The sequence below is a fragment of the Nycticebus coucang genome, chromosome 6, assembly GCF_027406575.1.
Source record: "Nycticebus coucang isolate mNycCou1 chromosome 6, mNycCou1.pri, whole genome shotgun sequence".
NCBI lineage: Eukaryota > Metazoa > Chordata > Mammalia > Primates > Lorisidae > Nycticebus > Nycticebus coucang.
The window spans coordinates 122,735,313-122,762,220 of record NC_069785.1 but is presented as its reverse complement, the minus strand read 5'-3'; the positions used below and the strand labels follow the sequence as shown (position 1 = coordinate 122,762,220).

At 45.7% G+C, this 26,908-nt stretch overlaps 1 protein-coding gene across 5 annotated transcripts in view; it reads left to right on the top strand.

The window, feature by feature from the left end:
- Positions 1 to 20,560, top strand: part of JAML (junction adhesion molecule like) — a 29,857-nt gene extending 9,297 nt beyond the window's left edge. For 3 of the 5 annotated variants that reach the window (XM_053594155.1, XM_053594158.1, XM_053594157.1), the window contains 8 exons: positions 154 to 308; positions 1,837 to 2,062; positions 6,012 to 6,124; positions 9,211 to 9,466; positions 12,382 to 12,520; positions 15,106 to 15,166; positions 16,338 to 16,421; positions 20,072 to 20,560. In XM_053594155.1, coding sequence (XP_053450130.1) covers positions 154 to 308; positions 1,837 to 2,062; positions 6,012 to 6,124; positions 9,211 to 9,466; positions 12,382 to 12,520; positions 15,106 to 15,166; positions 16,338 to 16,421; positions 20,072 to 20,152 — 1,115 coding nt within the window. In that variant the 3' untranslated portion in view covers positions 20,153 to 20,560. The remainder of the gene's footprint in view (positions 1 to 153; positions 309 to 1,836; positions 2,063 to 6,011; positions 6,125 to 9,210; positions 9,467 to 12,381; positions 12,521 to 15,105; positions 15,167 to 16,337; positions 16,422 to 20,071) is intronic. The other 2 variants (XM_053594159.1, XM_053594156.1) reach the window with 2 other exon arrangements.
- Positions 20,561 to 26,908: the final 6,348 nt, after the last annotated feature.

Below are 26,908 nucleotides of genomic sequence, written 5' to 3'. Positions count from 1 at the left end.
CCACCGGCCTTGGCCTCCCAGAGTGCCAGGATTATAAACGTGAGCCACTGCGCCTGGCTGAGTGGGGTGTTTAGTACTTGGCGATTGATGCCGATTTCTGTTGTTGAGGGTATTTGTCTAAATGGTCTGTCCTCTTGCCTTTGACTTCTATAGATTATTCCTTGGGCCTGAATGACTTGGTTGTTTCTTCCCCTGAGCTAACAGTCCATGTGGGTGATTCTGCTCTGATGGGATGTGTTTTCCAGAGCACAGAAGAGAAACGCGTGATCAAGGTAGACTGGATGCTCTCACCAGGAAATCAGGCCCAGGTAATGAGAGGCGAATGTCACTGTGGAGTAGAAGCCCTAGGCTGATGGGGAGGGAGAGAATCAGGCCTCGGGTGGCATTGCAAGAGCCTGGGGTTTGGAGCTTGTCAGAACTGGCCTCCTCTTAGCTCAGCCACTTGTGGCTACCCACTCAGTTGGGCAAGTTACCCAACCTTGCTGAACTTCAGCTTCCTGATTTATGAAGAGAAAGGTAACAGTAACGATGATAATGCTTAACTCTCAGGTAGCTGGGGGTGGGGGCTGTGGGACACATACACAAAACCTTTTGTTAGTTTCCTGCCTCTGTCTTTTACCCTTTCTAGAGTAGCACAGATCAGCAAGAGGTCCAGACAGACTAGTCCTGACCTAGGCATAAGAACAATGTCACAAATGATCTATTTTGGGGAAGGAAGACAGATTTTTTCCCAGCATTCTATTGTCCCATTTGTGTGCAGGGGATCATCTTTTTCTCCCTTGGGGCTGCTTCAATTGCTGGGATTAGCAGATGCAGCGTGGCTGGGGAAGGGTCTTTCATAGAGCTCTTTGGACTAGGAAACAACATATTAAGCTTCATCGGAGATTCTGTGGAGATACTTGTATGTCACGATCATTTGTGAAATATGTTGTGAATATACTTTGTTACTAACAATAAAGTCCCAACATTTGCAAATGAAAAAATTTTTTTTTGTAATTTAGAGCATGTTCCATGTTATCCCTGTAATTCGGTTCTCAACTCAAATTTTTATTACTATAAGAGGAATAGACCCAGGGTGCAATAGAAATAAGAATTCCCCAGGACTCCTCCTCCCGGCCTGGAGCCATTTCCTATTGATGACACCTCCTTTTCTGTTCTGACAGCTGCCAGCAGGCCGTGCCAGGAGCAGGCCATGCCATCTAAGCTGGGGCCATGGCAGAACATGGGGTGAAAATGAGAGATGGTTTTTATTTATTTTTTTGAGAGATGTCTTTTAAAGACTGTGAGATGGAAACCCCAGAGTGATCCTCAGAGCAGGTATTTCATTTAACCTTAAAGCGTAAGAAATAAAAATGTGCGAACCATATTTCTCCCTTTGTGTTTGTAGAAAATTGTGTTTGTAGAAAGCACAGACCTTGTGCAAGTTAGAATATTGCCTGGCACCATTTTTAACTGAGTAACAAGTATTTTTTTTAAATTGCAGGTTAATGGGAGGGTACAACCAACCAAATCACAATATTTGAATTTGTTAGGTAGAGTCCCTCTTGTAGCTATGTCCTACACCCAAAAGGTGTGTCATACACCCCTACATTGTGAATACCAACTATTTTCTTTTCTTTTTTTTGCTGTTTTTGGCCGGGGCTGGGTTTGAACCTGCCACCTCTGGCATATGAGGCTGGCGCCCCACTCCTTTGAGCCACAGGCGCCACCAGTAGCAACTATTTTTGACCATCATGATGGTGATCATTATGCTGCCTCCAAAATAGGGTCTTTTGGATTCATACTCCTAGGTCTAGCAGCTCTTTTGATTTTCTCGAATGTTGTGTTGCCCTCCAGGATGAATATGTACTGTACTATTATGCCAACCTTAGCGTGCCTATTGGGCGCTTCCAGAAACGTGCGTGCTTGGTGGGGGACATCTTGCACAATGATGGTTCTCTCCTGCTCCGAGATGTGCAAGAGGCTGACCAGGGCACCTATACCTGTGAAATCCGCCTGGAAAGGGAGAGCCTGGTGTTCAAGAAGGCTGTGGTGCTCCATGTTTTACCAGAGGAGCCCAAAGGTACGTGGGTGCTGGTTCAGAGAGGGGCCAAGGGGTGAGACATTTGATGTGCAAGAAGCAAGGGGGCTGATTTTGTTGAGCAAATACCGGCCTTTGGGCTAAGTACTTCCCACCGCGTCAGTCTTCAGTAAACGACAATAGTTATTTTATTAACTAAAAATGATTAAATCATTACTTTATTATTACCTTAAACTTATTTCCTTTTCGTGAAAGCCCTGTGAAGGATGCACGATTCTTTCCATCTTACAGATGAGATAACTGAGGCTTGGAGAAAGACACATATTTATTAAATGGCATAACCAGCACTTGACAACAAAGCCTGTGTTCTTTTTACTATACCGAGAGCTCCCACCAATTATCCACATTGATGCCACATCCATGTTTTATGCCACATACCTGTGTTGGGTGTTCAGGGGGTTATAAAAGAAATGAGCAGATCTTTCTAACTTATTTGCACCTCATTTTCCTATTTATGAATGGAGGGTGTGGCGTTGCCGATGGGTGGTGTTAGCATCGTGCACTATAGAAGTTATCCTGATGCTCCCAGGAACCTCGGGTAGCAGAAGGATAAGAACAGGGCCAGGTGGGTAAAAGACTCAGATAGGACCCCAGGCTCCCACCTCCATTCCAACCAAGTCCTTTTCCTTTTTCCTGTTTTATTCATTAAGATTCTGTTTGTTAGTTTGTTCCTTTAAAACAATTGAAAAGTGAGTGTGTGAGTTCTGGTGGCCCAAGTCATGGCAGGGGAGGATAGGCCCAGGTATCAGCTGAAGGGAATGCAGCTGAGACTGTAACCAAAAAGGGCATTGTGCTTCCAGAAAAATTTCCAGGAAAAGTATTGTAAACAACAGTAGGAGGTATTGGATCAGGCTCTAGAGAAAAGAGTGGAGAGATTCAACTAGTTAGCATAGAAGTTGAAGGTAAAGTTCTCCCAGAATCTAGACATGGAAGCACCGAAGTAGTTCTAGATGACAGTGATCATTTCTTATTTAGAGATGGTGACCTTCTTGGGAAGTTTACTAGTGAACTCAATCGCTACTGCAATGGCCTCCTGTGAAGCTATCCATTCCACTGAAGTTCTGAAATCTTTCATCATGTAAATAACTCCATGTCTCTCTTCTATAATATACTAGTGATGTCCAAAATAATGACATCTGGTGTCTCTAAAATTTAGTCTTGCTGTATTGATATGTTTATAAAGAAAATATTATAACTGAAGAAAAGTTTGCAAGCCTCAGAACTAGATGTATTCTTTATGAGTGTAGAATAGAATGAACTGTCTGTGGCCTCAGGAAAGCTTGTGGTTTAGTTAGAGAGCTGGAATCTGGGGCCTCCTCCTCCCAGCTAGCTTCGGTCCTCAGCCTCTCAGCTCTGACAAGCTCCTCCAAAGCACCCCGCCTTCCTCTGTGATGACACTCCTCACATGCACGCAGTTATATCTTCCCTGCTCGCCCGGATCTATGTTCTTTGTCCTGTGGGCAGCGCTGGGCACAGTGCCTGGCAGAGTAAGCAATCAACAGACTTGCCTCTTAGGAATGAAGATCTTGCATCAACATCCTTCACTTGAATCTGATTTATAAAAAAAAGAGTTACAGAAGGTGGCCTCTGGCCCCTCTCTTCATTTTTCCTTTTTTTTGCTGTTTTTCTCTTCCAAAGCTGTACTTCTCCAAGAAGAAACAAATCAGATGCCTGTGTTCCCCAAGGATTCTCTTTATGTATGCTTTTTTCTGCCTTTGTTCTCTAGTGGCACGCCTGAACCTTTGACTTTACAAGCATAGGTGGCCCTTTCTTGCTTAGAAGTGACACAGAAGAAACCAAAGGAGCCAATTTTAAGAGATGAAGAATCCATGGAAATAGTCTAGAACAGCGGTTCTCAACCTGTGGGTCACGACCATTTTGTAACAATGAAAATACATCCTGCATATCAGATATTTACATTACGATTCATAACAGTAGCAACATTACAGTTATGAAGTAGCAACGAAAATAATTTTATGGTTGGGGGTCACCACAACATGAGGAACTGTATGAAAGGGTCCCGGCATTAGGAAGGTTGAGAACCACTGGTCTAGAACAATGTTGGGAGTAATTAGATATTTCCTCAGTAGCCAGCAGAGCAATTTGTATTGTTTTTTTCTTCCAGCCAAAAGTGGATCCAATCCAAGCCCTAACGATTTTGCCGAGTGGTCTAGCACTAAATTGTTCAACTTGCTCTACATAGGTCGACTCTGTCCACATGGAAACTCAATTTTGCAATCATCTATAATTTTCTCTACACAATTTATTCTTTAGTTTATAATTTTTCTATGATTCTACTACTTTAATTCCTTTTTCATAGTTCTTACTTTAAATACTAGAGATAAAATAATAATAACATCAGTTTCCTATACTTTTGCTCTGGAATCAGCTGCCTTATGTGAGATGGTGTGTTATAGTGAGTAAGAAAGGTCAGCCCTGGCAGCGCCTGTGGCTCAAGGAGTAGGGCGCCAGTCCCTATGCTGAGGGTGGTAGGTTCAAAACCCACCCTTGGCCAAAAAAAAAAAGAAAGCTCAGACTTTATTTCTACACAGGCATGGGTTTGAGTGCTGGCTCCTCCTGTTACTGGACACGAGGCTCTTTCGCTTTCTTCTTCTATAAAATGGGAGAGTAGCAGTGAAACCTCAAAGTAGTGTAATGACTATGATATATTGTGTACTAGCATAAGGCGTCTAGCACCTGCCTGGTGTCTTGAAAGCATTCAAAATATCCAGTTATTATTATTGCATTTAAAAAACAGAATTTAGTTCTTGATGTGCTGGTAGATTTAGAGGGAGTTTCCTTCCTCTCTGGTATTCTTTAGAGTACATTTTTATTATTTTCAAAATAATCTTCTTCATGGAGTTTAGAGTTCATAACATTTTCTTTTGTTTTGCTCCCATCTTGCAGCCTTCCTGCTGGGCAGGAAGTTAATGTTCTTCCAGGGAAACAGATTGGATGAAAGGTCAGCTTATGCACTCTGTTTATTCCCTCGTGAGCTTTGCTGAATGCTCTGTCCAGTTAAGACCTGGGCTGTGTCTCCCCATACACCACCCTGCTTTTCATCTCTTAATCAACTTTATGGTTGATTTGGGTAGAGCATTACTGAAAAAAATCAGAAACATCTTTCTATATCTTTTCTTTTCAGGGACCTCTGTCTTATGCATGAAATACATGATAGGTCAGCTGCTCATACAAATAGGCAGAAGGGAGGGCCTCACAGTTGGAAAGCCAGAGCAGAGAAGGGTGGGGGTCAAGTGGTAAGGGTGGGGGCAGGAGAAGGCAGGATGAAACAGAAGGAAAAGTCAGGGGAGAGCTGTCTATTATCTTGGCCTAACTAGTAAGGAGTCCCATGACCTGTACGGGAGCCAGAACTAAGTCTTAAGTAAGTCCTAAGACAACTCATAAAAAGAATAAAAGAAGAGTAAGAAAGTGAAAAGTGATTCATTTTTTCAGTTAGGAGAATTGGTGGGTTGTATATAAGAATTAGAATTGTATAACCTTCCACTTCCTGTTTATGCTAAGCAGGAATAGAAAGCCGGGGCTTTGAGATTTTTCATACATCCTTTAATACAGATAGCATGTGGCATTGGAGTTCATGGAAGGAATTCTGGAAAAGAGAAAGGAGAAGGATAAAGGTGACCGGGAGTGCTTCTTGCAGTCTGAAGGCAGCCGAAACCCTCAGGGTCGGCGGCATATGTGAGCATAGAGGGTGACCTTGGGGATGACCCTGTTGGTTTGAGTGAGGAGCCTCTGAATACTTTGTCCACATGGAATCATCTGGATCATCTGCAGAGGGAATATATGCAGTGTTTGGTGGCAAGAGTGATTTTTGCTGCTCAGGGTATTTGGCTAAATATTATCTTTTCTCGAAATTCTTTGTTTTCTATAGTTTATACTTTGGGTCTGACTTGATTTACTGTTTTGTCCTCAGAGCTCATGGTGCATGTAGGTGATTCAGCAATGATGGGATGTGTTTTCCAGAGCACAGAAAAGAAACACGTGACCAGGGTAGACTGGATGTTCTCAGCAGACGAGCAGGCCAAGGTAACCAGAAGGAAACACCACTGTAGCAGGACAGACAGCAGAAGAGCAATCAGGCATCAGGTGCCACAAGGTGGTGGTGTGAGAGACTGGGCTTTGTCCTAGCCAGCCATTTAGCTGGGTAACTTCAGCTTCCTAGTTAGATAGATGACTCCAATAAAGATGGCGATGGTGATACTTAACCTTTATTTCATTTCATTTTATTTTTTTAGAGACAGAGTCTCACTTTATTGCCCTCTGTAGAGTACTGAGGCGTCACAGCCCACAGCAACCTCCAACTCCCGGGCTTAGGCAATTCTCTTGCCTCAGCCTCCTGAGTAGCTGGAACTACAGGCGCCCACCAGAACACCTGGCTATTTTTTTTGTTGCAGTTTGGCTGGGGCCAGGTTTGAACCTGCCACCCTCAGTATGTGGGGCCGGTGCCCTACCCACTGAGCCACAGGCGCCACCCGATACCTAACCTTTAACTACTACAAGTAAAGCATTTTATACATGACTTGGTTACTGCCTTTCAGTTTCCTTCTTTCTCCCTTTTCTCTTTATAGAGTCCATGGGAGAATGAGAAGAATGATTTTTGTGGCTAGCCAGGAAGGCAATAAGAACATAGCCATTCTTATTCATTTTTTTTTTGCTTTTTATTATCTTTATTTATTTGTGGTTTTTGGCCAGGGCTGGGTTTGAACCCACCACCTCCGGCATATGGGACCGGCGCCCTACCCCTTTGAGCCACAGGTGCCGCCCACCATTCTTATTCTTATTTGGATTATTTTTGTGAGTTTTCATCTGTGCTCCATTGCGCCATCTATAGGATGGAGGGAATTTTCCTTGTCTTCACAGCTGCCTCACATGTTATAGATCCTGGGGGCTAGGGTGAGGAGTAGCTCATGGGAACTCTGTAAGCAGTAAACAGCAAATTAATTCACCAGACCAATATATCTCAGCCCTGAGGTGGTGTCTTCATGTGTGTCAAGACATGTTGTGAGGGATAGCCCAGCTATCTTGTTAATTAACAACGGTTAAGATGCAAAATGATTAAAAGATTTAACTTTCACAAATTAAAACATATTCCAGGTCATCCATCTAAGAAATCATTTACACCCACTTGTTTCCTATATGCTCTCTGAATGGGTCAGAAAAGGCATGGTGGTGGGATCTGGGGAATCATAGGTAGTTCCAAGTTCACCCCTAAGAGCTTGTCATGCATTTAAATGTCAGCCCTCAAGTGATTCACAGCAGAAAATAGGATAAGGGTTGACATTTTGAGATTTTGAATTTGAATTGCAGTAGACAAAAGGGTAGGGGCCAGGTGACTTCATTTGGGTTTGTACACGTATCTGCATACATATTACCTTTTCTTAAAAGCTGTTTTGATGGATTGATTAATTGATTGATTGGAGGTTGGCCTTAAACTCCCGGGTTCAAATGATTCTCCTGCCTCAGCTTTCCTAGAAGCTGGGATTATAGGTGCATGCTATCACCACTGCACCTAGTTAAAGCTTTTTTTTTCTTTAATCGGCATACTTTTATAAAAACTTCAATACTCATTCATTTAACAAGTATTTTTTGGAGCATCTGTTATGAGAAGGACTACTCAAAGCCACTGTCCTGATATGGGACTTATAATCAAGATGGAGGGAGATACACAGTAAAATAATAAAGAAATAAATATACAGGTAAGAGCTATGGAGAAAATAATAAAGAAATAAATATACAGGTAAGAGCTATGGAGAACCTCTTACACAGGTAAGAGCTATGGAGAACAATAAAGCAGGGCTTCTGGTGTTATTTGATATAGGTGGTTGGGGAGGCCTCACCAAGAAGGTAACATTTGATCAGAGGTTTAAAGGAGTTTGGGGGTGTATATGTCTGGAGGGAAGAGTGTTCCAGTCATAGGGCATAGCAAGTGCAAAGGTCCTGAGGCCAGTATTTAAGGAGAAGCAACGAGGTTGGCATGGTTGGAGTAAAGTGACCTAAGTTGTGAGAAAAGAATAGAAGATAAGATGGAGTCAGAGAGGAAAAGGAGATTGGGGGGAGGGATCATGCAGGGCCTTATAGTTTTAGTAGAAGTGAGGGGGGAACGGAAGGGTTTTGAGCAAGGAGTAACATGATTTAAACTACATTTTTAAAGGCTTATCAGGTGAGAGCAGATTTTAGTAGAGAGAACGCAGGGAGCCAAGTACGGAAGCTGTTGCAGGAATCCAGGTGGGAGATGAGGTGGCTTGGACCAGAAAGCTAACAGTGGAGGAGGGAGAGTGGCGGACTTGGAACACATTTTAAAAGTAGAGGTGAGAGGATTTGCTGAGGGTAATTTGTTCAAGATTGGGAGGAATTAAGATGACTCCAAGGTTTTCAGCCTGAGCATCTGGAAGAAGGCATTGCCATTTTCCAAAATGGGATGGACTGCAAGGAACTGGTTTGGGAGAAAAATGAGGAGTTCTGTTTTAGACATACTTCCGATGCCTGTGCAAATCCAACTGGAAGTGTCATACAGTGTAAAAGTTGTACTTTTCTTTATTCATTGGAGAAGTGCGAAAAGTGAAAGCCCTCGTTCCCACTTTTCTCATTCCTCTCTTCAGATGAGACCATTGTTCTTGGTTTGGTGACATCCTTCTAAGCACCCGTGCACACATACACATGTGTTTCATGACTTCATGTCAGCTAATTTTTTTTGAGAGAGAGTCTCATTTTGTCTCCCTCAGTAGAGTGCTGTGGTGTCATAAGCTCACAGCAATCTCAAACTCTTGGGCTCAAGAAATCCTCTTGCTTCAGCCTCCCGAGTAGCTGGGACTACAGGTGCCTGCCACAATGCCTGGCTAGTTTTCTTATTTTTAGTAGAGACAGGATCTCGCTCTTTCCAGGCTGCTGTCAAACTCCTGAGCTCAGGCAATCCACGTGCCTTGGCCTCCCAGAATGCTAGGATTATAGGCATGAGCCACCTCGTCCAGCCATCTAATGCTTCCTGGTAACACCTTTCCGGCCTTCACACGGCAGGGCCTGGGCATCCTGAGATTGCCCCTCCTACTCTCTTCTCCGCCTCACCCCCGCCCCCCAGTCATCACAATCTTATACCTTTTGCCTTTCCCTTCTAGGAGGAGATAGTGCTACGCTATCACTCCAAACTCAAGATACCTGTGGGGTACCCCCAGAACCGGGGAAGGTTCCAGAACCAAGGCCACTTCCAGAGCCGTGTAAACCTGGTGGGGGACATTTCCCACAACGATGGTTCCATTGTGCTTGAAGGAGTGAAGGAGTCTGACAGAGGATTCTACACCTGCAGTATCTACCTGGGGAACCTGGTGTTCAAGAAAACTGTTGTGCTGCATGTGATCCAGGAAGAGCCTCAAAGTATCTACATTTGGGTGGGGAGGGCTAAGGGGCCTCCTAGCTGGTTAGCAGGGTCGGGACTAGCAGGGGCTGGAGAGGCGGGACAGAAGGGGCCTCCCTCAGGTGCTGACCCTGTATTCACACAAGCCAGAGTTTGGCAATGCCTGCTACAGTTTCCTGCCTCATTCAGTTCCCGCCCCGCTGCTAGGGAGCACCAGCCTTCTGCCAGCCCTACTCATTGGCAGTGTTGTCAACTGACATAAAGATACAGGAACTCAGGGATGGACTAGAATTGACATCCAAAGTCACTTTACTTGGCTTTAAGGGAGATGCTGTGTGCTCTGTAGTGGAAGGGAAAATGATCCCCAGCTGGTGAGAGACAGCAAGGAACAGATACAAAACAGGAAGGCACCAGAACCAAAAATGGGGGGGGGGGGTGTCTTTTGGTCAAAGGTTCTGGAAACAGTGTGCCTCAGGGTCTGTAGCCTGTGGGAGAATAATGACTCAATTGTGTTGATGGAGAGAGGTTGGTGAGTCAGGGGTTAAAGTTAAACCACAACCCAGTTAGCAGGTAGGATGTGGCGGTGGACTTGGCCTCTAATAGGGCCTTCAGGGGTTGGCTGCAATTGGCTGGGGGCTGGGGAGCTGGGGGTGAGGATGGAACATACCTTGGTACTCAGGCCAGAGACTTGGGTCTCTGGAGTACCCTCTCCTTAGTAACCGGGAAGCGGGACAGTGGCTTTCTTATTTCTGTGAGCTCCACTCTCAGGAGTCTTTCCTTCCCTTCATAGAGAAAACACAGTCATGATAGGGGCTCTACCCGCAAATATATCCATCTCTCCTCCATTCTTACCTCTGTCCCTTCTGCTCTGGGCTTATCTGGCCCCCTGTGCTCAGGAAAATCTCCTAACATGGCCATGGTCTCACTTTTTGTTGGCTTCTACTATTCAGCATACCTACAAAAATTTACCCAGTTCTTCCTCTTACCATGTCCTTATTTACTTCAGCTGTCACCCTGGGTAGAGTGCTGTAATGTCATAGCTCACAGAAACCTCAAACTCTTGGGCTCAAGGGATTCTCTTGCCTCAGCCTCCCAAGTAGCTGGGACTACAGGCCCCCACCACAGTGCCTGGCTATTTTTAGAGATGGGTTCTTGCTCTTGCTCAGGCTGGTCTTGAACTCCTGAGCGCAAGCAATCCACTTGCCTTGGCCTCCCAGAATGCCTTTCTTTTTATGAAAACAGCTTTCCTGAGATACAATTCATATACTTTTAAAATTCATATACCATATATAATTTATCCACTGAACAGGTATAACTCAATGGTTTTTAGTATATTCATAGTTGTATAATCATCATCACAATTAATTGTGTATTTATTTCTCAGCATAGCCAAATAGCTCCCTAGAGGGCTGAGCTTGGTGTCTTACAGTCTCTCTCCTGTTAACTCCTCAGTGGGCTACATTTCAGCCCCTCCTTCCTCCTCTGTACTAGCCCAGACTACGAATGCCACGCTAAGCACCATCCCGCAGCCTTGTCCACCTTAGTGGTAGGGGACACTGTACATACAATCTGTGTTGGACACAGTTATGTGTGTGCGGGAACTCCACCCACATTTTTCTTAAATCGTTTAAATACAGTGTCCAAACCTATCCCCGCTCACCTCTCCCCAGGCTCAGCTAGTGCCCAACTGTACACAGCTGTCTACCTGGATGCCTGGGATGGATTTGATTCTTCCCTTCCCTTTGATGACCCCTAACCTAACCATCATCAAGCGTTTCATTTCTGCTGCTCACTCTCGAAGCTGTCTTCCTTCCCGTCCATTGGTCCTGGCTCAGTTCTGGCTGTCTTCGCCCCTGTCTTGGACTGTAGGCCTCTAACAAATTTCTGCTTTCATTCCCAGCCACCTCCCCCGTCTGTCATGGCTCCTGGTGCCCTCTTTCTAAATCACAAATCAGAACTTTCTATTCCTTGGCTTATAATCTTTCAATGGCTTTTCCCTGGCCTCCTGAGCCAAATTCTTTCTTGAGATAATCAAGGTCCTTCCTGACTCGGCTCCTTCATCTCTTTGGAGTAATTCGCCATCATGTCCACAGATGCAAACTCTATGTCAGACCCACTAAACTATTTCTAGTTCCTGAAGGCACCAGCCACCCTCATAGGCCTCCAGATCTTGTGCACCACATCCTTTCTTTCCTGCCCCACATTGTCTGTTAATGTTCCTGTTAACATTCAGGTGAAACTATAAAACCTCTGCTGGCAAATTTCCTTTGGCTCCACATAGAATGGGGCACCCTTTTCTCTGTGCTGCTCCGGGTCCCCTACAGATGGCGGTTTTCAGTTTACATCTTGTCTCCCTACTTGGAGGCAGGAACCATGTAGCATTCATCTTTGAATCCTCTGTGCCTAGCGCCATCTGTCACTGAGGAACTGTTTGATATATATGTACACACACACACACACACACACATATATCTTTAGAGTGAATTAAGGAGAGGAGTGAAGGGTATCATATGGGCAGAAATGCCTCTGCAGACCTTACTTGGTGTCACCACTATGGGGCTGAGTGTTGTATGTATTCTTTTGACAATAATCACTTGCCCATCGAAAGATCAGCAGCCTCTAAAATGCCTGTTATTTCTAGGTCATTTGGTAAACCAAATGTTAAAATAGAATTAGTGATGTGAAAGGAGCTGCTGGTATAGATGAAGTAGCTAGACTTGCACCCACCTGCATCTGCACTTTAGGGGTAAGGAAGAGATTCAGACTTTAGGTTCTTAAACTAAGGGAGACAGTGTCCCCACAGTCCGGATACAAGGTGAAGTCAGGCCTTTTCCCTCTGTCTCCTGACCTGGCTATTGTTCCTATAGAACTGATGGGGCTCTTAGCTCTTTGCTGGAGTCTTGAGACCCTCTTGTTGCTTTTCTCCTTTTCCAAGTGGTGGTGACCCCAGCAGCCCTTGGACCTGTGATCCTAGGTGGTTATCAGCTGGTGATCATCGTGGGAATTGTCTGTGCCACCATCGTGCTGCTCCCTGTTCTGATACTGATCGTGAAGAAGACCTGTGAGAATAAGAGGTACAAGGCTGCCCTTACCCCTTGGGTTTGGAGGCTGGGGATACAGGACTGCCCTAACCCTAAGTGGAAGAGAGTGATAGGGTCTTCACTGTGCCATCCTGAGATGAGGATTTTTGTTTTTGAGGATGATGAATTTTAAATGGACTCATCTGTGGTTGTCACATTAGATGTCATTGTATAATAACCCCAACTCCTTTGCTCACTGTGACCCTGAAAATACTTGGACATTCCTGCACCGACTTCATTCACTTTGGTGTTATGCAAATATTACAAACTCTCTTACCAACGAGACTCTAAGTGGAGCGTAATTAAGAGTATAAATCTTATGCAAGAACTATCTTGGTTCCATTCAGTGCCTGAGAGAAATGATCTTTGAATTATCCACACTGTATGTTTCTTCTTAAAAAAAAATCTATTTTATTTTATTATTTTTTTTAATTTTTATTTTTTTTTGAGACAGAGTCTCAAGCTATTGCCCTGGGTAGAGTGCCGTGGCATCACTGCTCACAGCAACCTCAAACTCTTGGGCTCAATCGATCCTCTTGCTTCAGCCTCCTAAGTAGCTGGGACTACAGGCGCCTGCCACAATGCCTGGCTATTTTTGGTTATGGTTGTCATGGTTGTTTGATGGACCTGGGCTGGATTTGAACCCGCCAGCTCTGGTGTATGGGGCTGGTGCCTTAGCCCCTTGAGATACAAGTGCCGAGCCCACACTGTATGTTTCATATAGAAGCTAAGATTTTGAGGGTTGCCATTTGTTTTATTTAAAGCTGTAGTCCCTAACCTCTGGGCCATGGGTTGGTACTAGTTGGTGGCCTGTGAAGAGACTGGCCACATAGCAGGAGGTGAGCAGTGGAGGAGAAAAGGCAGTTTCATCTGTATGTATAGCTGCTCCCCATTACAGGCATCACTGCCTGAGCACTGCCTCCTGTCAGATACCCCACCACCACCACCATCTGGGGAAAAATTGTCTTCCATGAAACTGGTCCCTGATGTCAAAAAGGTTGGGGACCACTAATTTAAAGCACCACATTTTAATTATGAGAGGCTGTTTTCAATGGATGCCTTTAGGTTCTAAATGAATTGTTGCCAATATGTGTTTTTAAAGGCCTGAATTTCAACAGTAGTTCTCCCAGGGTTTTGTAGACACCCAGATGCCCCAACGTGGACACTAGTACTTCGCTGGTTATTGCAGATCCATGTCCTTCATTAACCCAACTGCCCATAGGGCAGATTGACCCTCTTGTTGAAATGTGTCCACGGGACAGGAAATCTATGAAATGATGTTGACTTTTGAGTGTCCTTTCCCAGTGGAACATGGATTAGACAGAAAGCCCTGTGCTTGCTAAGTTTGCGCTCTGCTCCCCAGGGCTCTCTGATTTGGTTTTGAACATGATTGGCCTCTGTCGAGAGTCTTTGCTCTGGGCACGCTGAGATTACTGAATGGAGAGCTAGAAAACTTGGGTTCCATGATTAGCTTACTTCCCCTCTCAGTTTCCCTCAAAAGAAAGGGCAGCATTTCCATGTCTAGCAGTTTATTCTAAATAAATAATTAGGTGAATATTCTGAGATTTGCGTATAAACATGGTCACTGCAGCATTGCTTATAATTAAAAATTGGAATCATTGTCAGTGCCTGTGAGAAAGCTAGTGATGCAGTGATTCCGTATTTCACTCAATGAAATGCTACAACCTCTCACAGAATGACAGGGAAAGACAGCCAAGGGGTAATAAGATAGAATATATAGTATGATGTCATTTTTACAAAAGAAAAAATAATATAATGCCCAGTTCAGGAATACAGACATTAAATATATTTTAGGTGAGTTTATTTATGCTTGCATTGAGAGAGGTTTGGAGGGATAATTCTAAAATACGACTCGGGGTATGGTGTTTGAGAGAAAGGAGAAGGGAGAACCCATGAAGTAAGGGCTTTCCTGGGAGCTTCAACTTCCAGCATTTCTGTGTTACTTGGATTTTACAATAAGAATATACAACTCTTTATAATCAGAAAATTGGGGGGGAAAGCCTTTCCCTCCTCTCCTCTACACGCTTTGCCTTAGGCCAAAATGGGAAAGGAAGTATTTCCAGTAGCAAATGTAGAAAGCAGGGGCTGGAGCTCCCAGCTTGGCGGAGGAGGGGTGGGGAGTGGGGGGGGTTGTGGGGATAATTCTGCCCGGCCCCAGGAAGGGCCAAGACTGGCATCCTGCTGAGCCTCTGCTGCTCCCTGCTGGTTTGGCTGTATCTCCCTCGTCCTCCAACGCTGTCTCTAGTCATTCTCTTAAACCGACGTCTTCCTTTACGGACAGAAAGTGGTGAGAGTAATAACAGAGACGTTGAAGCTATTTTTCAGCCTACACTATCAATGGAAAAAAAATAAACTATCAATGGCCTCTTGTTCTTCATTAGAAGAAATGCATTTCTAAAGTTTCAAGGTGAGCCAGGTACCCCTGGCTGTAGAAATCTGGTGAAAATAGTTCCTTCTTTGTGGTCTTGCTCTTCACAAAGCCAGGCAGGGCCTGGTGTAGGCACCCTCGAATGAACAGAGCTGGCTGGCTGATTCCATATGCTGTTCCTGCCTTGCAGATCAGTGGATTCCTCTGCCTTGGTGAAGAGCCTGGAGAACACAAAGAAGGCTGATCCAGAGGTAAGAGATGAACTTTCCATCTTACTGCTGGGTCCTCAGCTGGGGAGGTGGACACAGGCTCCAACATGAGACACTAAGTCGAGGTGGGCCTGGGCTGTTACCGTTCCCCCGGGAGCTGTGCCTTGGTTATCGTGTCTCAGTTTGCAGGACAGTGCCTGGCACAGAGCAGGGACGCAGGAACATTAATCACTAGAATAAGAGCCTCTGAGGAGAGGAGTGGGTGGGAACGGGCTGATCAGATCAGCCCAGGGCAGTAGATCCTGGTAGTGGGCTGTAGAAAGAGCACTGGACTTGGAGTCAGAAAGCTCTGCCAACTCCCTGAGCCTCCCCCACAAAATGAGGGTGAGGATGAGCATGTTTGCCCAGCCTGGCTCACAGGGTTGTTGTAAGGCTCAAAGGAAATGATGATATACAAATGCTTTGTAATCTACAAGGCGCTGTGTAAGTATAACAAAGAATTATGATACATTCTGGAGTTAAGAAGTTAATGGGTAAGATGAAATATTCAGGGATTTTGCTGTTGGTGACTAAGAAATGAATTAACTTCCTGTAAGTCCTGTTCTCTCTTTTTTTAATTTTTAAAAAGTCCTCTGTGAATATCTCCCTTTCTACCTTTTGGGCTATCTTTGTCCCAAGAGCAGGTTTTTTTCCCAATATGGCATGGGGGCCCTCTAGAAACCCAAGTATTTGCCACTGAATAATATTGCTTTCCCAAAGAGTGATAGGACTGCGAATCAAAGTGCCACCGACCTCAGAGATGCCAGGTTCATTGAGGGCTGGCCCTGACATGTTACCTCTGAAGGGGTTGATGACAATTAGCTGCTGATAAATGCTGTCCTGCCATGACTCTAATTAGAAGGAAATTAGCACAGATACAAGTAATTTAGCAAGGTAAAGATTTCCTGCTGTTACCTAAACACCCATCTAAACAAAGATGTTTGGCTTTGGAAGCAAAGACTTTGGTTCTTAACATAGTGCTCTTTGCTGACAGTTAATTTTCAAGAAGATTGAAGACTGAATTATCATTATTGGTGATAATTCTATAGTTATCAGTAACCCTTTGAATCCCACCAGTTTTGGTGGCTGATGCCCAGAAAATAGGAGCCTTTTCTCTGGTGTAAACGATTCACCTGATTTTTAGGAACTTTTGTACTATTTTTTCCCCCTGTAGAAACACATTTATACCTCCATAAGTACACAAGAGGCAACTGAGGAAGAACCAAGTGGAAAATCAGAGGCCATCTACATGACCATGGTGAGGACGAACCTGGCCCCAGCCAAGCTAGGGGTCTAGAGGTGGCAGAAGGCGCTGGAAAGGATACGGCAAGCTTGTGGGTGGTGGTTGTGGCCAGGCTGCCTGGGGAGGCTGCTGTGGGAAGAGGTTTTTCTAAGTAAAGGGAAAGTGTGAGAAACTGAGGCCTGCTGGCTAGCAGAGTACCATCAAACTTGTTCCCTTCATACCAATCTTGAGGATTAAAGGTCATCAATAGAGGTTATTGCTTTTAGTGGTGAAAAGGGGTGAAGAGTAGCCTTCCCCATGGGGAGGAGGAATTCCTTTACCTCACCAGTTTAGTCCAGTTCAGTTCTGATTAAACACAATTGAGGGAAGAGAGTACAGGTCAAGCCTGAGGCAAACATTGTGTTGTAAGGGATTGTTTTTCCTCCTCTCAAAAGGTCAAAGTAAGGCTCGGCACCCGTAGCTCAGTGAGTAGGGCACCAGCCACATACACTGAGGCTGGCGGGGTCGAGCCCAGCCCGGGCCTACTAAACAACAATGACAACTGCAGCAACAACAAAAAAATAGCGGGAGCTCGGCGCCTGTGGCTCAAGTGGCTAAGACGCCAGCCACATACACCTGAGGTGGTGGGTTCAAATCCAGCCTGGGCCTGTCAAACGACAATGACGGCTGCAACCAAAAAATAGCCAGTCGTTGTGGCAGGCATCTGTAGTCCCAGCTACTTGGGAGGCTGAGGCAGGAGACTCGCTTGAGCCCAGGAGTTGGAGGTTGCTGTGAGCTGTGATGCCACAGCAGTCTACCCAGGGCAACAGCTTGAAGTTCTGTCTCAAATAAATAAATAAATAAATAAATAAATAAAATAGCCGGGCATTGTGGTGGACACCTGTAGTCCCAGCTACTTGGGAGGCTGAGGCAAGAGAATTGCTTAAGCCCAGAGTCTGAGGTTGCTGTGAGCTGTGATGCTACAGCACTCTACCAAGGGCAACATAGTGAGACTCTGTCTCAAAAAAAAAAGTCAAAGTAAGGTTCCTTCCAATGCTTAAATTTTTATATAATCTGTGACTTTTTTCTTTCTTTCTTTCTTTTTTTTTTTTATTAAATCATAGCTGTGTACATTGATGCAGTCATGGGGTACAATGTACTGGTTTTATATACAATTTGAAATATTTTCATCAAACTGGTTAACATAGCTTTCAGGACATTTCTTAGTTATTGTGTTAAGACATTTATATTCTACATTTAGTAAGTTTCACATGTACCCTTGTAAGATGCACCATAGGTGTGGTCCCACCAATTAGACTTATTTTCTTTTTGAGACAGAGTCTCTCTCTGCAGCCTCTAGTACTGTGCAGTGATGTCATCATAGTTCCCTGCAAACTCACTCCTGGGCTTATGCCATCATCCTGCCTTAACCACTTGAACAGCTGGGACTACAGGTGTGCACCATGACGCCCAGATAATTATTCTATCTGTTTTTGCAGTTTTTGGCTGGGGCTGGGTTTGAACCCGCCACCTCCAGCATATGGGGGCCAGTGCCTTACTCCTTTGAGCCATAGGTGCTGCCCTAATTATTCTATTTTTAGTAGAGATAGGGTCCTGGTCTTGCTCAGGCCAGTCCTGAACTCCTGAGCTCAAGGGAGCCTCTCACCTCAGCTTCCCAGAGCGCAGGATTGTAGGTGTGCACCACCATGCCCAGCCCGAAACTGTGGCTTTTTATTTCTTCACATAACCTGACTGCCAGGCAGGCTGCGTGGTGGATTTCTACATTAATATCGAGTCTGATTCCTACTTTCACTCTGGTCTGACTTCTGTAGCTCCCCAGGGAAGTACAGCACCTAGAAAAGGTACCTCGCTGTGCAGCGAGTAGAGGTAGGGACAAAAGGAGCTGGCAGGGAGCTCAATGCTATTTGTAGACTAATTATATGCCCATTAAGGAGCAGCGTTCTGCTGGGTTCAGGAAAGTTGCCTCCTCTACTTGTGGAATGATGGGCTGTGTTTATTCCTGTCACACCAGCACGGAGGACACATGACTCCTAGCTGATTGCAGCAGAGAAAGGTCTGCCAGGGAAATGTGAGCTCAGAGACCTGGCCTGGATCCACCAAGTGAAACATTAGCTCCTCTCTGAAGTCGAAGTGGAATAACCATCCCCCCCCCCACACCCCTCTCTCCTTATTGCCATGTGACAGTGCAGTCACCTGTTAAGTAAGCCTCATTCTGGCTCCTAGAGTTCTGCTGATACAGCTGCCCTGTGGCTACTGCTTAGTGTGTCACCAGTCAGGGTGACACTTTTTGCAGAAACTCTCTGAGGTGGATATGACATAGGAGTGACAATTGTCTCCACAGCTCCTTTTCCCAGGTTCAGTGCCAGGTCCTCTTGCACTGGATCCAGCAGAGTGTGGTGGGAGGCCCAGCCACAATCTCAAAGGCCTTCTGGGCCTGGCAAGACGATTTTAAAACACCGTGTGCCAAGTTAAATAGACCTATGGGAGAACTCAGGACTGCAGGCCGCTGGAGACTTCAGGCACAGAGGTGTTCTCTGCTACAGAGCAGGGGTAACAAAGAACCTTGAATTTTTTTTTGTTGCCAAATTGATTGATTTACATACCTGTAGTGAGAACCCCAGGCTGTTTCTCTTTTCTGAGGCTGTACACACAGTAGTTAAGATCACAAGTGTTGGCACTGCAGTTGATGGGGTCTCCTTGAAAATGACTAGGTTATTTTTCCTTCACTAGGGGTAATGGGAAATAAAAGTCAGAAATCCAGGAAGTAATTTAAAAAAGTAAAATTATATTTTTATTCTGCAAACCTGTTGACTATGAAAATCTATGATATCATCTGTTTTGAAGATGGGTCCAGTGGAAGATGGGTCCAGTGAAGATGGGTTTTAGTACATATAGATTAATCACATTCTTTTAGCTGGGCATATCATGTATGCAGCACTTTTTTTCTACTTAGGCACCTCCATTTATCATTGAAAACTTGCAAAGAATCATTTTTAGGCACTGCATAAGATTTCACTGTATGAATGTGTATGCACCGTGATTTATGGATCCACAGCTCCATTTATACACATATCTGTAACACATTTTTACTATACTTAAAAAAAAAGATCACATGCTTCGGAGTTGGGCAGACCTGGGTCCAAATCCCAAGCCTACTGGCAGGTGGATGGTCTTGGGCAGATAACTTAGCCTCTCTGAGCCTCAGTTTCTTTGTCTTTACTACTTAAAATGGGAGTAATAAAACCTGCCTCATGGGTGGTTGAGGAGCAAATGAGATCATGTATGTGAAATTCAGAACTGGACCAGGCTCGTAAGAAGAGCTCAGTGGATGGTACCGCTATTATTACTGGACTACTTTTTTTATTTTTAAATTTTTTTTTTGAGACAGAGTCTCACTTTATCGCCCTCGGTAGAGTGCCACAGCCCACAGCAATCTCCAACTCCTGGGCTTAGGTGATTCTCCTGCCTCAGTCTCCCGAGTAGCTGGGACTACAGGTGCCCGCCACAACGCCTGGCTGTCTTTTTGTTGCTGTTTGGCCGGGGCTGGGTTCGAACCCACCACCTTTGGTATATGGGGCCAGTGCCCTACCCACTGAGCCACAGGCGCCACCTACTGGATGACTTCTTATAAGTGTGCTCTGTTTCTTTCTTCTCTTTCCCCACAGCATCCAGTTTGGCCCTCTCTGAACAACCCACTTGAAAATAAGTCAGCTGGGGGAATGCCAAGAACAGAGAAAGCAGTTTGAGAAGAGAGGAGAGCTCCATTCATCACAGCAGGAGCAGACTCTCTCCTCCGTGTGTCCTGAGCTGCTCTTGCAGTTACCTGACTCTCTGCCCTCTCTGCCCTCCTGTCTCCTTGCTCGGTCAGAAGGCTGAAGATGGAGAGTTTGGAGCCTGGAGGGAAGGCTGGACAGCTCTGGAGGAAGAGGCCCTGATGATGGGAGGGGGAAGCACAGAGTTGCCCCCTCTGGATGGGACACTAGCCCTGGGTCACCTGGCTGAGCTGCCACAGCGGCCTCACGCAGTCCATCAGATTCAACCCTTCAGATGCGACCCTTCCTGGGGCTGGGGTTCTTTGTGGATGAGTGACTGGAAAGAATCACAGAAACAATCCAAACAATTCCTTTGGTACATGATCTCTAAATAAATGTGCTTTGAGGAAATCGTCCCATTTTTATGCTGTGACTGAGAGGTAAATGGAGTCTTGGTGGGGAATTTATAGTCAGGAACTTCTGGAGGAAAGCGGTATGGTGACTCGACACCCTGGAGGCTGGTTTGGGGTGTGAGGGGTGGATGTGTTTGGAAGTGGGATGTGACTGCAGCTCTGGGATGAATCTGGTGGTCCTTTATTCCTGCTGGGGGTTGGCTTTGTGGCTCCTTGCTGGGCCTCACCCAGGCCTCCTGATCCTAAATTTCTAGGTGGAGGTTAGGCCTCTGTCTTTTTCAAAAGTATTCATGAGTTGCTAAAGTAGACAGCCGCTGATTTTGTTCTTGGTCGGACATGTGAGGTTCCTATACTTTTGGTTACTACTTTAAGATTTGATCATGGTCTTAAAAATCCTTTGGTTCTAAATGACTTCTAGCCTCCAGGGATGAGGCTGGATCAGCGGCAGGCTCCTTTCTAGCCTCCAAAGGATCAGCCTGGATCAGCGCCAGCCTCCTCTCTTGTCTACCACTGGCTCTTTCTCATTCCCTGGATCCCTTTCTTCCCATTGAATCATTCCGGGCCACAGAAACAGGTCTTTTCTGGTTCTCCGATTTCTTATCCAGCTTCAAGGGGGCCTACATTTTTGAACAATCCCCTTCGCTCTCCAAACACGAGGAACCTCTGATAACACACTCTTTATGAACTCATTCTCTCTTGCCAACTCTTTTGGTTTAGCCATGGATAAGAGCCATTAAATGTTGGCTGCTTACCTGTTAGCTCCAAACGAGGAAGACGTCAGTGATTCCCCATATGAGTCTTAAAGGCAATAACTCTCCTAAGACACACCAGGACACGTATTGGGGTGCTAAGCAGAGGGGGAGGAAGGCTCTGTCAGATCCTAAGTGGTCATGGAGAGGAAGTAGTTTCATGTCTGGACTATTAAGTAACATTCTTTTCTGGAATAAGGAGCTCTACCATTCTACTTCCTCAAACATACACATTGGAGGCTGCCTTCGGGATACAGAGTTAAGTGGCCGGATGGTGATTTCACATGTGTTGTTATGGGTCTAAGAAAACAGTTGGGATAAGAGCTAGAGGGTGGGCTGGAGCTTATCCACATGATCCTCAGAGGACACTGATCCTGGAAATGTAGGTAAACCCAGATTTGAATTTGATTCATTGAGCATTGGGTTCCCATTCTGGGCTCAGCAGTTGTGACTGCGGAGGAAGAAGAGGAAGGCCACTTCTCTGGCCCACAAACCTTCCTGTTATACACAGGGCGTGAAGTCAGGGTTGAGGGTGAAAGTGTGCAGCTGTCAAATAACTAGTTTTAGCTAAAAGCAACACAGCCCTGCTTTCATGGGGACCCATGAAAAAGACCTGCTTGCCCTCTCACACGCTTCTCACTCCTGCTCAGGCTGGTCTTGAACTCCTGAGCTCAAGCAGTCCACCTGCCTCAGCCTCCCAGAGTGCTAGGATTACAGGTGTGAGCCACCGCACCCGGCCTAGCTTCCCAGCTCTTAGCGCTGCCACTCTGGAACTGGCTCTTTTATCTTCTGTTTCATGCTAACCAGTTTGTGCTATTCAATCTTAATAGCATAATGAAGCAGTACGGGAGGCAATATGTTCTGGTGATTCAGTCCATCTCTTGTTAAGTTTGATTTCTACGGGCAAGAAGGCCTTGACTACAATACCTAAGTCCTTCTCATCCAGAGAGAGAGGGAGTTGGGAAGCTGAGCCTAGACGAGGGCTTTGTAGACCTCTGAGGGGTGACATTTGGAAGGACAAAAAAGATGCTGGAGATTCTTGTGGTAGGTCCTTTAGTAATCAGTTTTGTGACTTACAAATGCAAGTATTTTCAGTCTTTCGAATACCAGATGTTCCCATATTTGAAGGTTTCCAGAAGTATGCAGGCCTTTGCCAACAGAAAGCAGTCCCCTGGGTGGAGGGAGTGGGGCCACTCAGGAATCCTGAAGAATCTAACAGTTTCAGAATTTGGTTATTCAAGTTGACAACAGCTGGGCATGGCGACTCACATCTGTCGCCCTGGCACTCTGGGAGGCCAAGGCAGGTGGATTGCTTGAGCTCAGTAGGTTGAGACTTTCTGAGCAAGAGCGAGACCGTCTCTATTAAAAATAGAAAAACTAGCCGGGTATTGTGGTGGGCTCCTGTAGTCTCAGCTTCTCGGGAGGCCAAGGCAAGAGGATCTCTTGAGCCCAAGAGTCTGAGGTTGCTGTGAGCTATGACGCCACAGCAGTCTACCGAGGTTGGCAGAGTGAGACTCTGTTTCAAAAATAAAAGTAAAAATAAAAAATAGAATTGAAAACAGTTCAGCCTGTCCACTAGGAACCAGTAGAAGATAAGCCCCCCTGTAAAAGGCTGTATCCTTTAGTCTTTTGCTCTCGTCACCTCATTTTTCTTCCTCTTGACCAGTCAGTATGCTCATATGTTTATGCTGGTCATTGACAATTTTCTTTCATAAAACACTAGGGGTGTGTGTGTGTGTGTGTGGTTGGAGAGGGTCCAGCTACGACTGAATTAGCTCAGTTTCTTAGAGCTGAAGAGCTTTAGGTTATAAGTTTTATTTAAACACGGACCGGTTACCCTCTTGCTAAGTATAAAAATGTTTCCCAGGACCACTGAATTTCTGTTCTGCCCAGCTGGTTTGCAGATGTGGTCTGGTCTTCTTCAAGGGAGGTCAGGCAATCCATTACCACTTCCGTAAAACCTAACTCTCAAAACATCGTTTCTTCATAAAAGAATAAGGGAACTTGACATTTTCTCAGCAAGCTAAGCCCTTTCCTCTTTTATAGATGGCGAGAGCAACAGCGATTTACTTGTCCTACAACTTTCAAAGGCAGCTGTCTGAACTCTGCCGGACATTATGTCTGTGGCCTTCCGCCTGCTGGTGACATCTTGTCTGCCCATCCGTATCTCCTTTTTTTCTTTTTTCTTTTGTTTTTTTCCATGACAAGAACCCTCCAGTTCTTGCATTTTTTGTCTTTTCTGCCCTGGAGACTTTGCTCTTGGTGTATTCTTGCCCAAGATGCAAAAGTCACTCTTTCCCTTCTTATCTGCCCAAATCAAAATTCTTTCAAGGTCCTGCTTGGGTCCCTCCTGGGTCATCTCCTAGTTCTCACATCCTCCTAGATGTCTCTACATTGATCTGATTTTATCTTCCATTGTCTTCTAATTGGTTTATAAGTTATGATCTTTATTTTCTCTTAGAGATCTGAAGCTCTTAGGCCTTTTCTGTAACCTTTGCAGCATCTGACCCCTCGTGCTTCAATCCTTTGTTGAATGAAATTCTCAGGGAGTGGAGTGGAATCGTATGCATGGGGAGCTGCTGGAACAGGCTCCCTGTCCCAATCCTACCACCTTCACTGGGGAAGGTCAGGCTGATGAGATCTCGGCCCTTTCGCTGGATGTGAAATAGACATTCCCTCAGCCTCATCTGCTCAGCCCCAAAGGAGGTCCAGCACATGCTCAGAAGAATAGGAACAATCACCGTCCTTAGAGAGTTACAGTCTAGTTGGGGAGGTCTGGTGTGTAAATAATGACAGTACTCTCTGATCTGTTAGCACAGAGACCCAAGCAATATTGGGTGTGCCTTCATTCCCATTCATCCAGCAGGTGGGATTGTGTGCCCATCATGCTGTTTTGTGAGTTTATACACTTATCTCCCTACCCAGAATGAGAGTTCTCAAAGAGTTAGCTATATCTCATTAGTTTCTGGGTTTCCAGTTTCCAGCCCACTGTCTAGCATGTAGGAGGTCGTGAAACAGATATTTGAGTTGGTTGGATGACTTGATTGGTAAATGAGTGACTGTCCCCAGGGCTACAGAGCACAGAGAGAACAGGTATTTAGAAGATCAAAAGTAGGTGACTTTGGAGCAGACTTTTATTTTATTTTTGTTTTTTGAGAAAAAGTCTCAGTCTGTCACCCTGGGTAGAGTGCTGTGGTGGCATAGCTCACAGCAACCTCAAATTCTTGGGCTCAAGAGAGCCTCTTGCCTCAGCCTCCTGAGTAGCTGGGTCTACAGGCACCTGCCACAATGCCCAGCTAGTTTTTTTCTATTTTCAGTAGATATGGGGTGTCACTCTTGCTCAGGCTGGTCTCCAATTCCTGAGCTTGAGCCATCTTCCCACCTTGGCCTCCCAGAGTGTTAGGATTACAGGTGTGAGCCACCGCGCCTGGCCTGGAGCAGACTTTTAAAGAAAGATCATGAGCTTGCTGGCAGGCCAGATAGGAAGGGTATTCCTAGGAGAGGAAATTGCAGAGGCACAGACATAGAGATGTGAAGTTGCACATGAGCGCTGAGAAACTTGGCCTGGTATGGTATGGCTTCCAAAGGATATGCGGCAGAGAAGAGAGGTGAATGACAAGGATCTCTGCCTTGCAACCCATGAGCAGGCCGTGTGCTCTGCTGGCCACCTGAGGCTTATTCCTGCTCACCACTCTCCTCTCCCTGAGTCCCTCAAGCTGGCTTCTTGTTGCCCCTTGCTCACAGTATGCAAAACCTTTTAATACTGTCATACTTTATTTTTAATTTTTTAGAGACAGAGTCTCACTTTGTCACCCTTTGTAGAGTGCTGTAGTGTCACAGCTCACAGCAACCTCCAGCTCTTGGGCTTAGGCAATTCTCTTGCCTCAGCCTCCTCAGTAGCTGGGACTACAGGCACCCACCGGCTATTTTTTGTTGCAGTTTGGCCAGGGCCAGGTTTGAACCTGATACCCTTGGTTTATGGGGCCAGCGCCCTACTCACTGAGCCACAGGCGCCACCCAATGCTGGCATACTTTAATTGCTTAAGAATCATCGCGCTTTCCCCTGGTTTCTTTAAAAAAAAAAAAAGAATCACCTGGAGATCTTATCAAGAATGCAAATTCTAATTCCTTGGGAGTAGGGTGGAGTCTGTGACTCTGCAATTCTCATGAGCTCCCAGTGTTACCTGGGACACCCACGATGCTGGTCTGGGGACCACACTTTGAGAAATGAGGCTCTAAAAGGCAAATGTAACTAGGGAGGCTCTCTATAGCCTTGACTGAGCATTCCAAAGGCAAAAGGAAATGACCTTCCTTTGGGCTATTTGTAATACTGCTTTTCCCAGCAGCCCAGGTAACTGAGTGTTGTCTAATAAAATCTTCAGTAATGAATGGTATTGGGCAGAAATGCCAAAACCATAGGGCTTCACTGCCCCCAAAGCCCACCTTTGATACTGGTGTGTTCATTCTGGAAAACACCTCTTTGAGTTTCTGCTTCCTAGGCTTTTATTGGCTCCTAGGGAAGGCTTAGTCTTCTAGAGCAAATGGGTATCTGGAGGCCCAATGGGTTGCGGGGAGGTTGGGGATGCCTCATCCCTTGTCTCCCCCTGCCTGACCCTGCTACAGCCCCTTGCCTTGATTTGGCTCCTACTGACCTTTGGTTCTGGAGGGCTGCATTAGACAAAGGCTGTGCCCCCAACACATATACCAATTTCAGATTGATATAAGGTTACAAACTACTAGGTTACATTGTTTGTGGTTGTTAGGTAGAGTCTAAGTTTAGTTGAACCATGTACCCCTACCTTATGCCCCTTAGATGGTAGCATAGCAACCACCTCCCTCTCTCCTTCCCTCCCTCTTCCCCCCTTTTGAATGTAGTTGTATTTTTCTCTCCTGTGGGCCTATAGTTGTACATCTACTGTTTCATATTACTACTGAGTACATTGGGCACGTGCTTTTCCATTCTTGCAACACTTTACTTAGGAAGATGTTCTCCAGGACCAAGCCTGTTCTAAGTCAGGGTACCTAGTTGAATTCTGGATAGAAGCAGAACTTCTGGATCCACTTCTTTACTCAGATGCCTCTGGATCCAATGTGAGAGCAAGAGGGAAAGGTAGGCAGCTTCCTTCAGTTTCTGGGCCTCACAGGCAGCTGCATTAAGAAAAAAGGAGGAGGCCGGCTACGTCAAACCAAAAATCTCTGGCAACAGGGCTGGGCTGACAGGGTCTGCGGCAGGGGTGGCTGTGCTGCAGACTGGGACCTGGCAGCAGTCTGGCCTGCCAGCTGAGGCCTCAGGGCGGTAGCAACTAGGGCCTGGTCGTGGCCAACACAGAAAGACACTTTTCTTCCCTGCAGTCCCATCCTGTGTGCCCTGTGCTCTCCAGATAAGCCAGAGAGGGCCAACCTCTGGCAATGGGATAGAGGCACTTGGGGACAGAGCTGCATGATCTGGGCATGGATGGCCACAGAGGGCTCTTGGACTATCCACCCGTCTGCCTCTGGCCACTCTACCTGGAAGCTCTGGTCCCCTCTGCTCCTCCCTAGCCTAGAACAGCTTCAGAGGTCTCAGCTAGATATCACTTCCCTCAGGA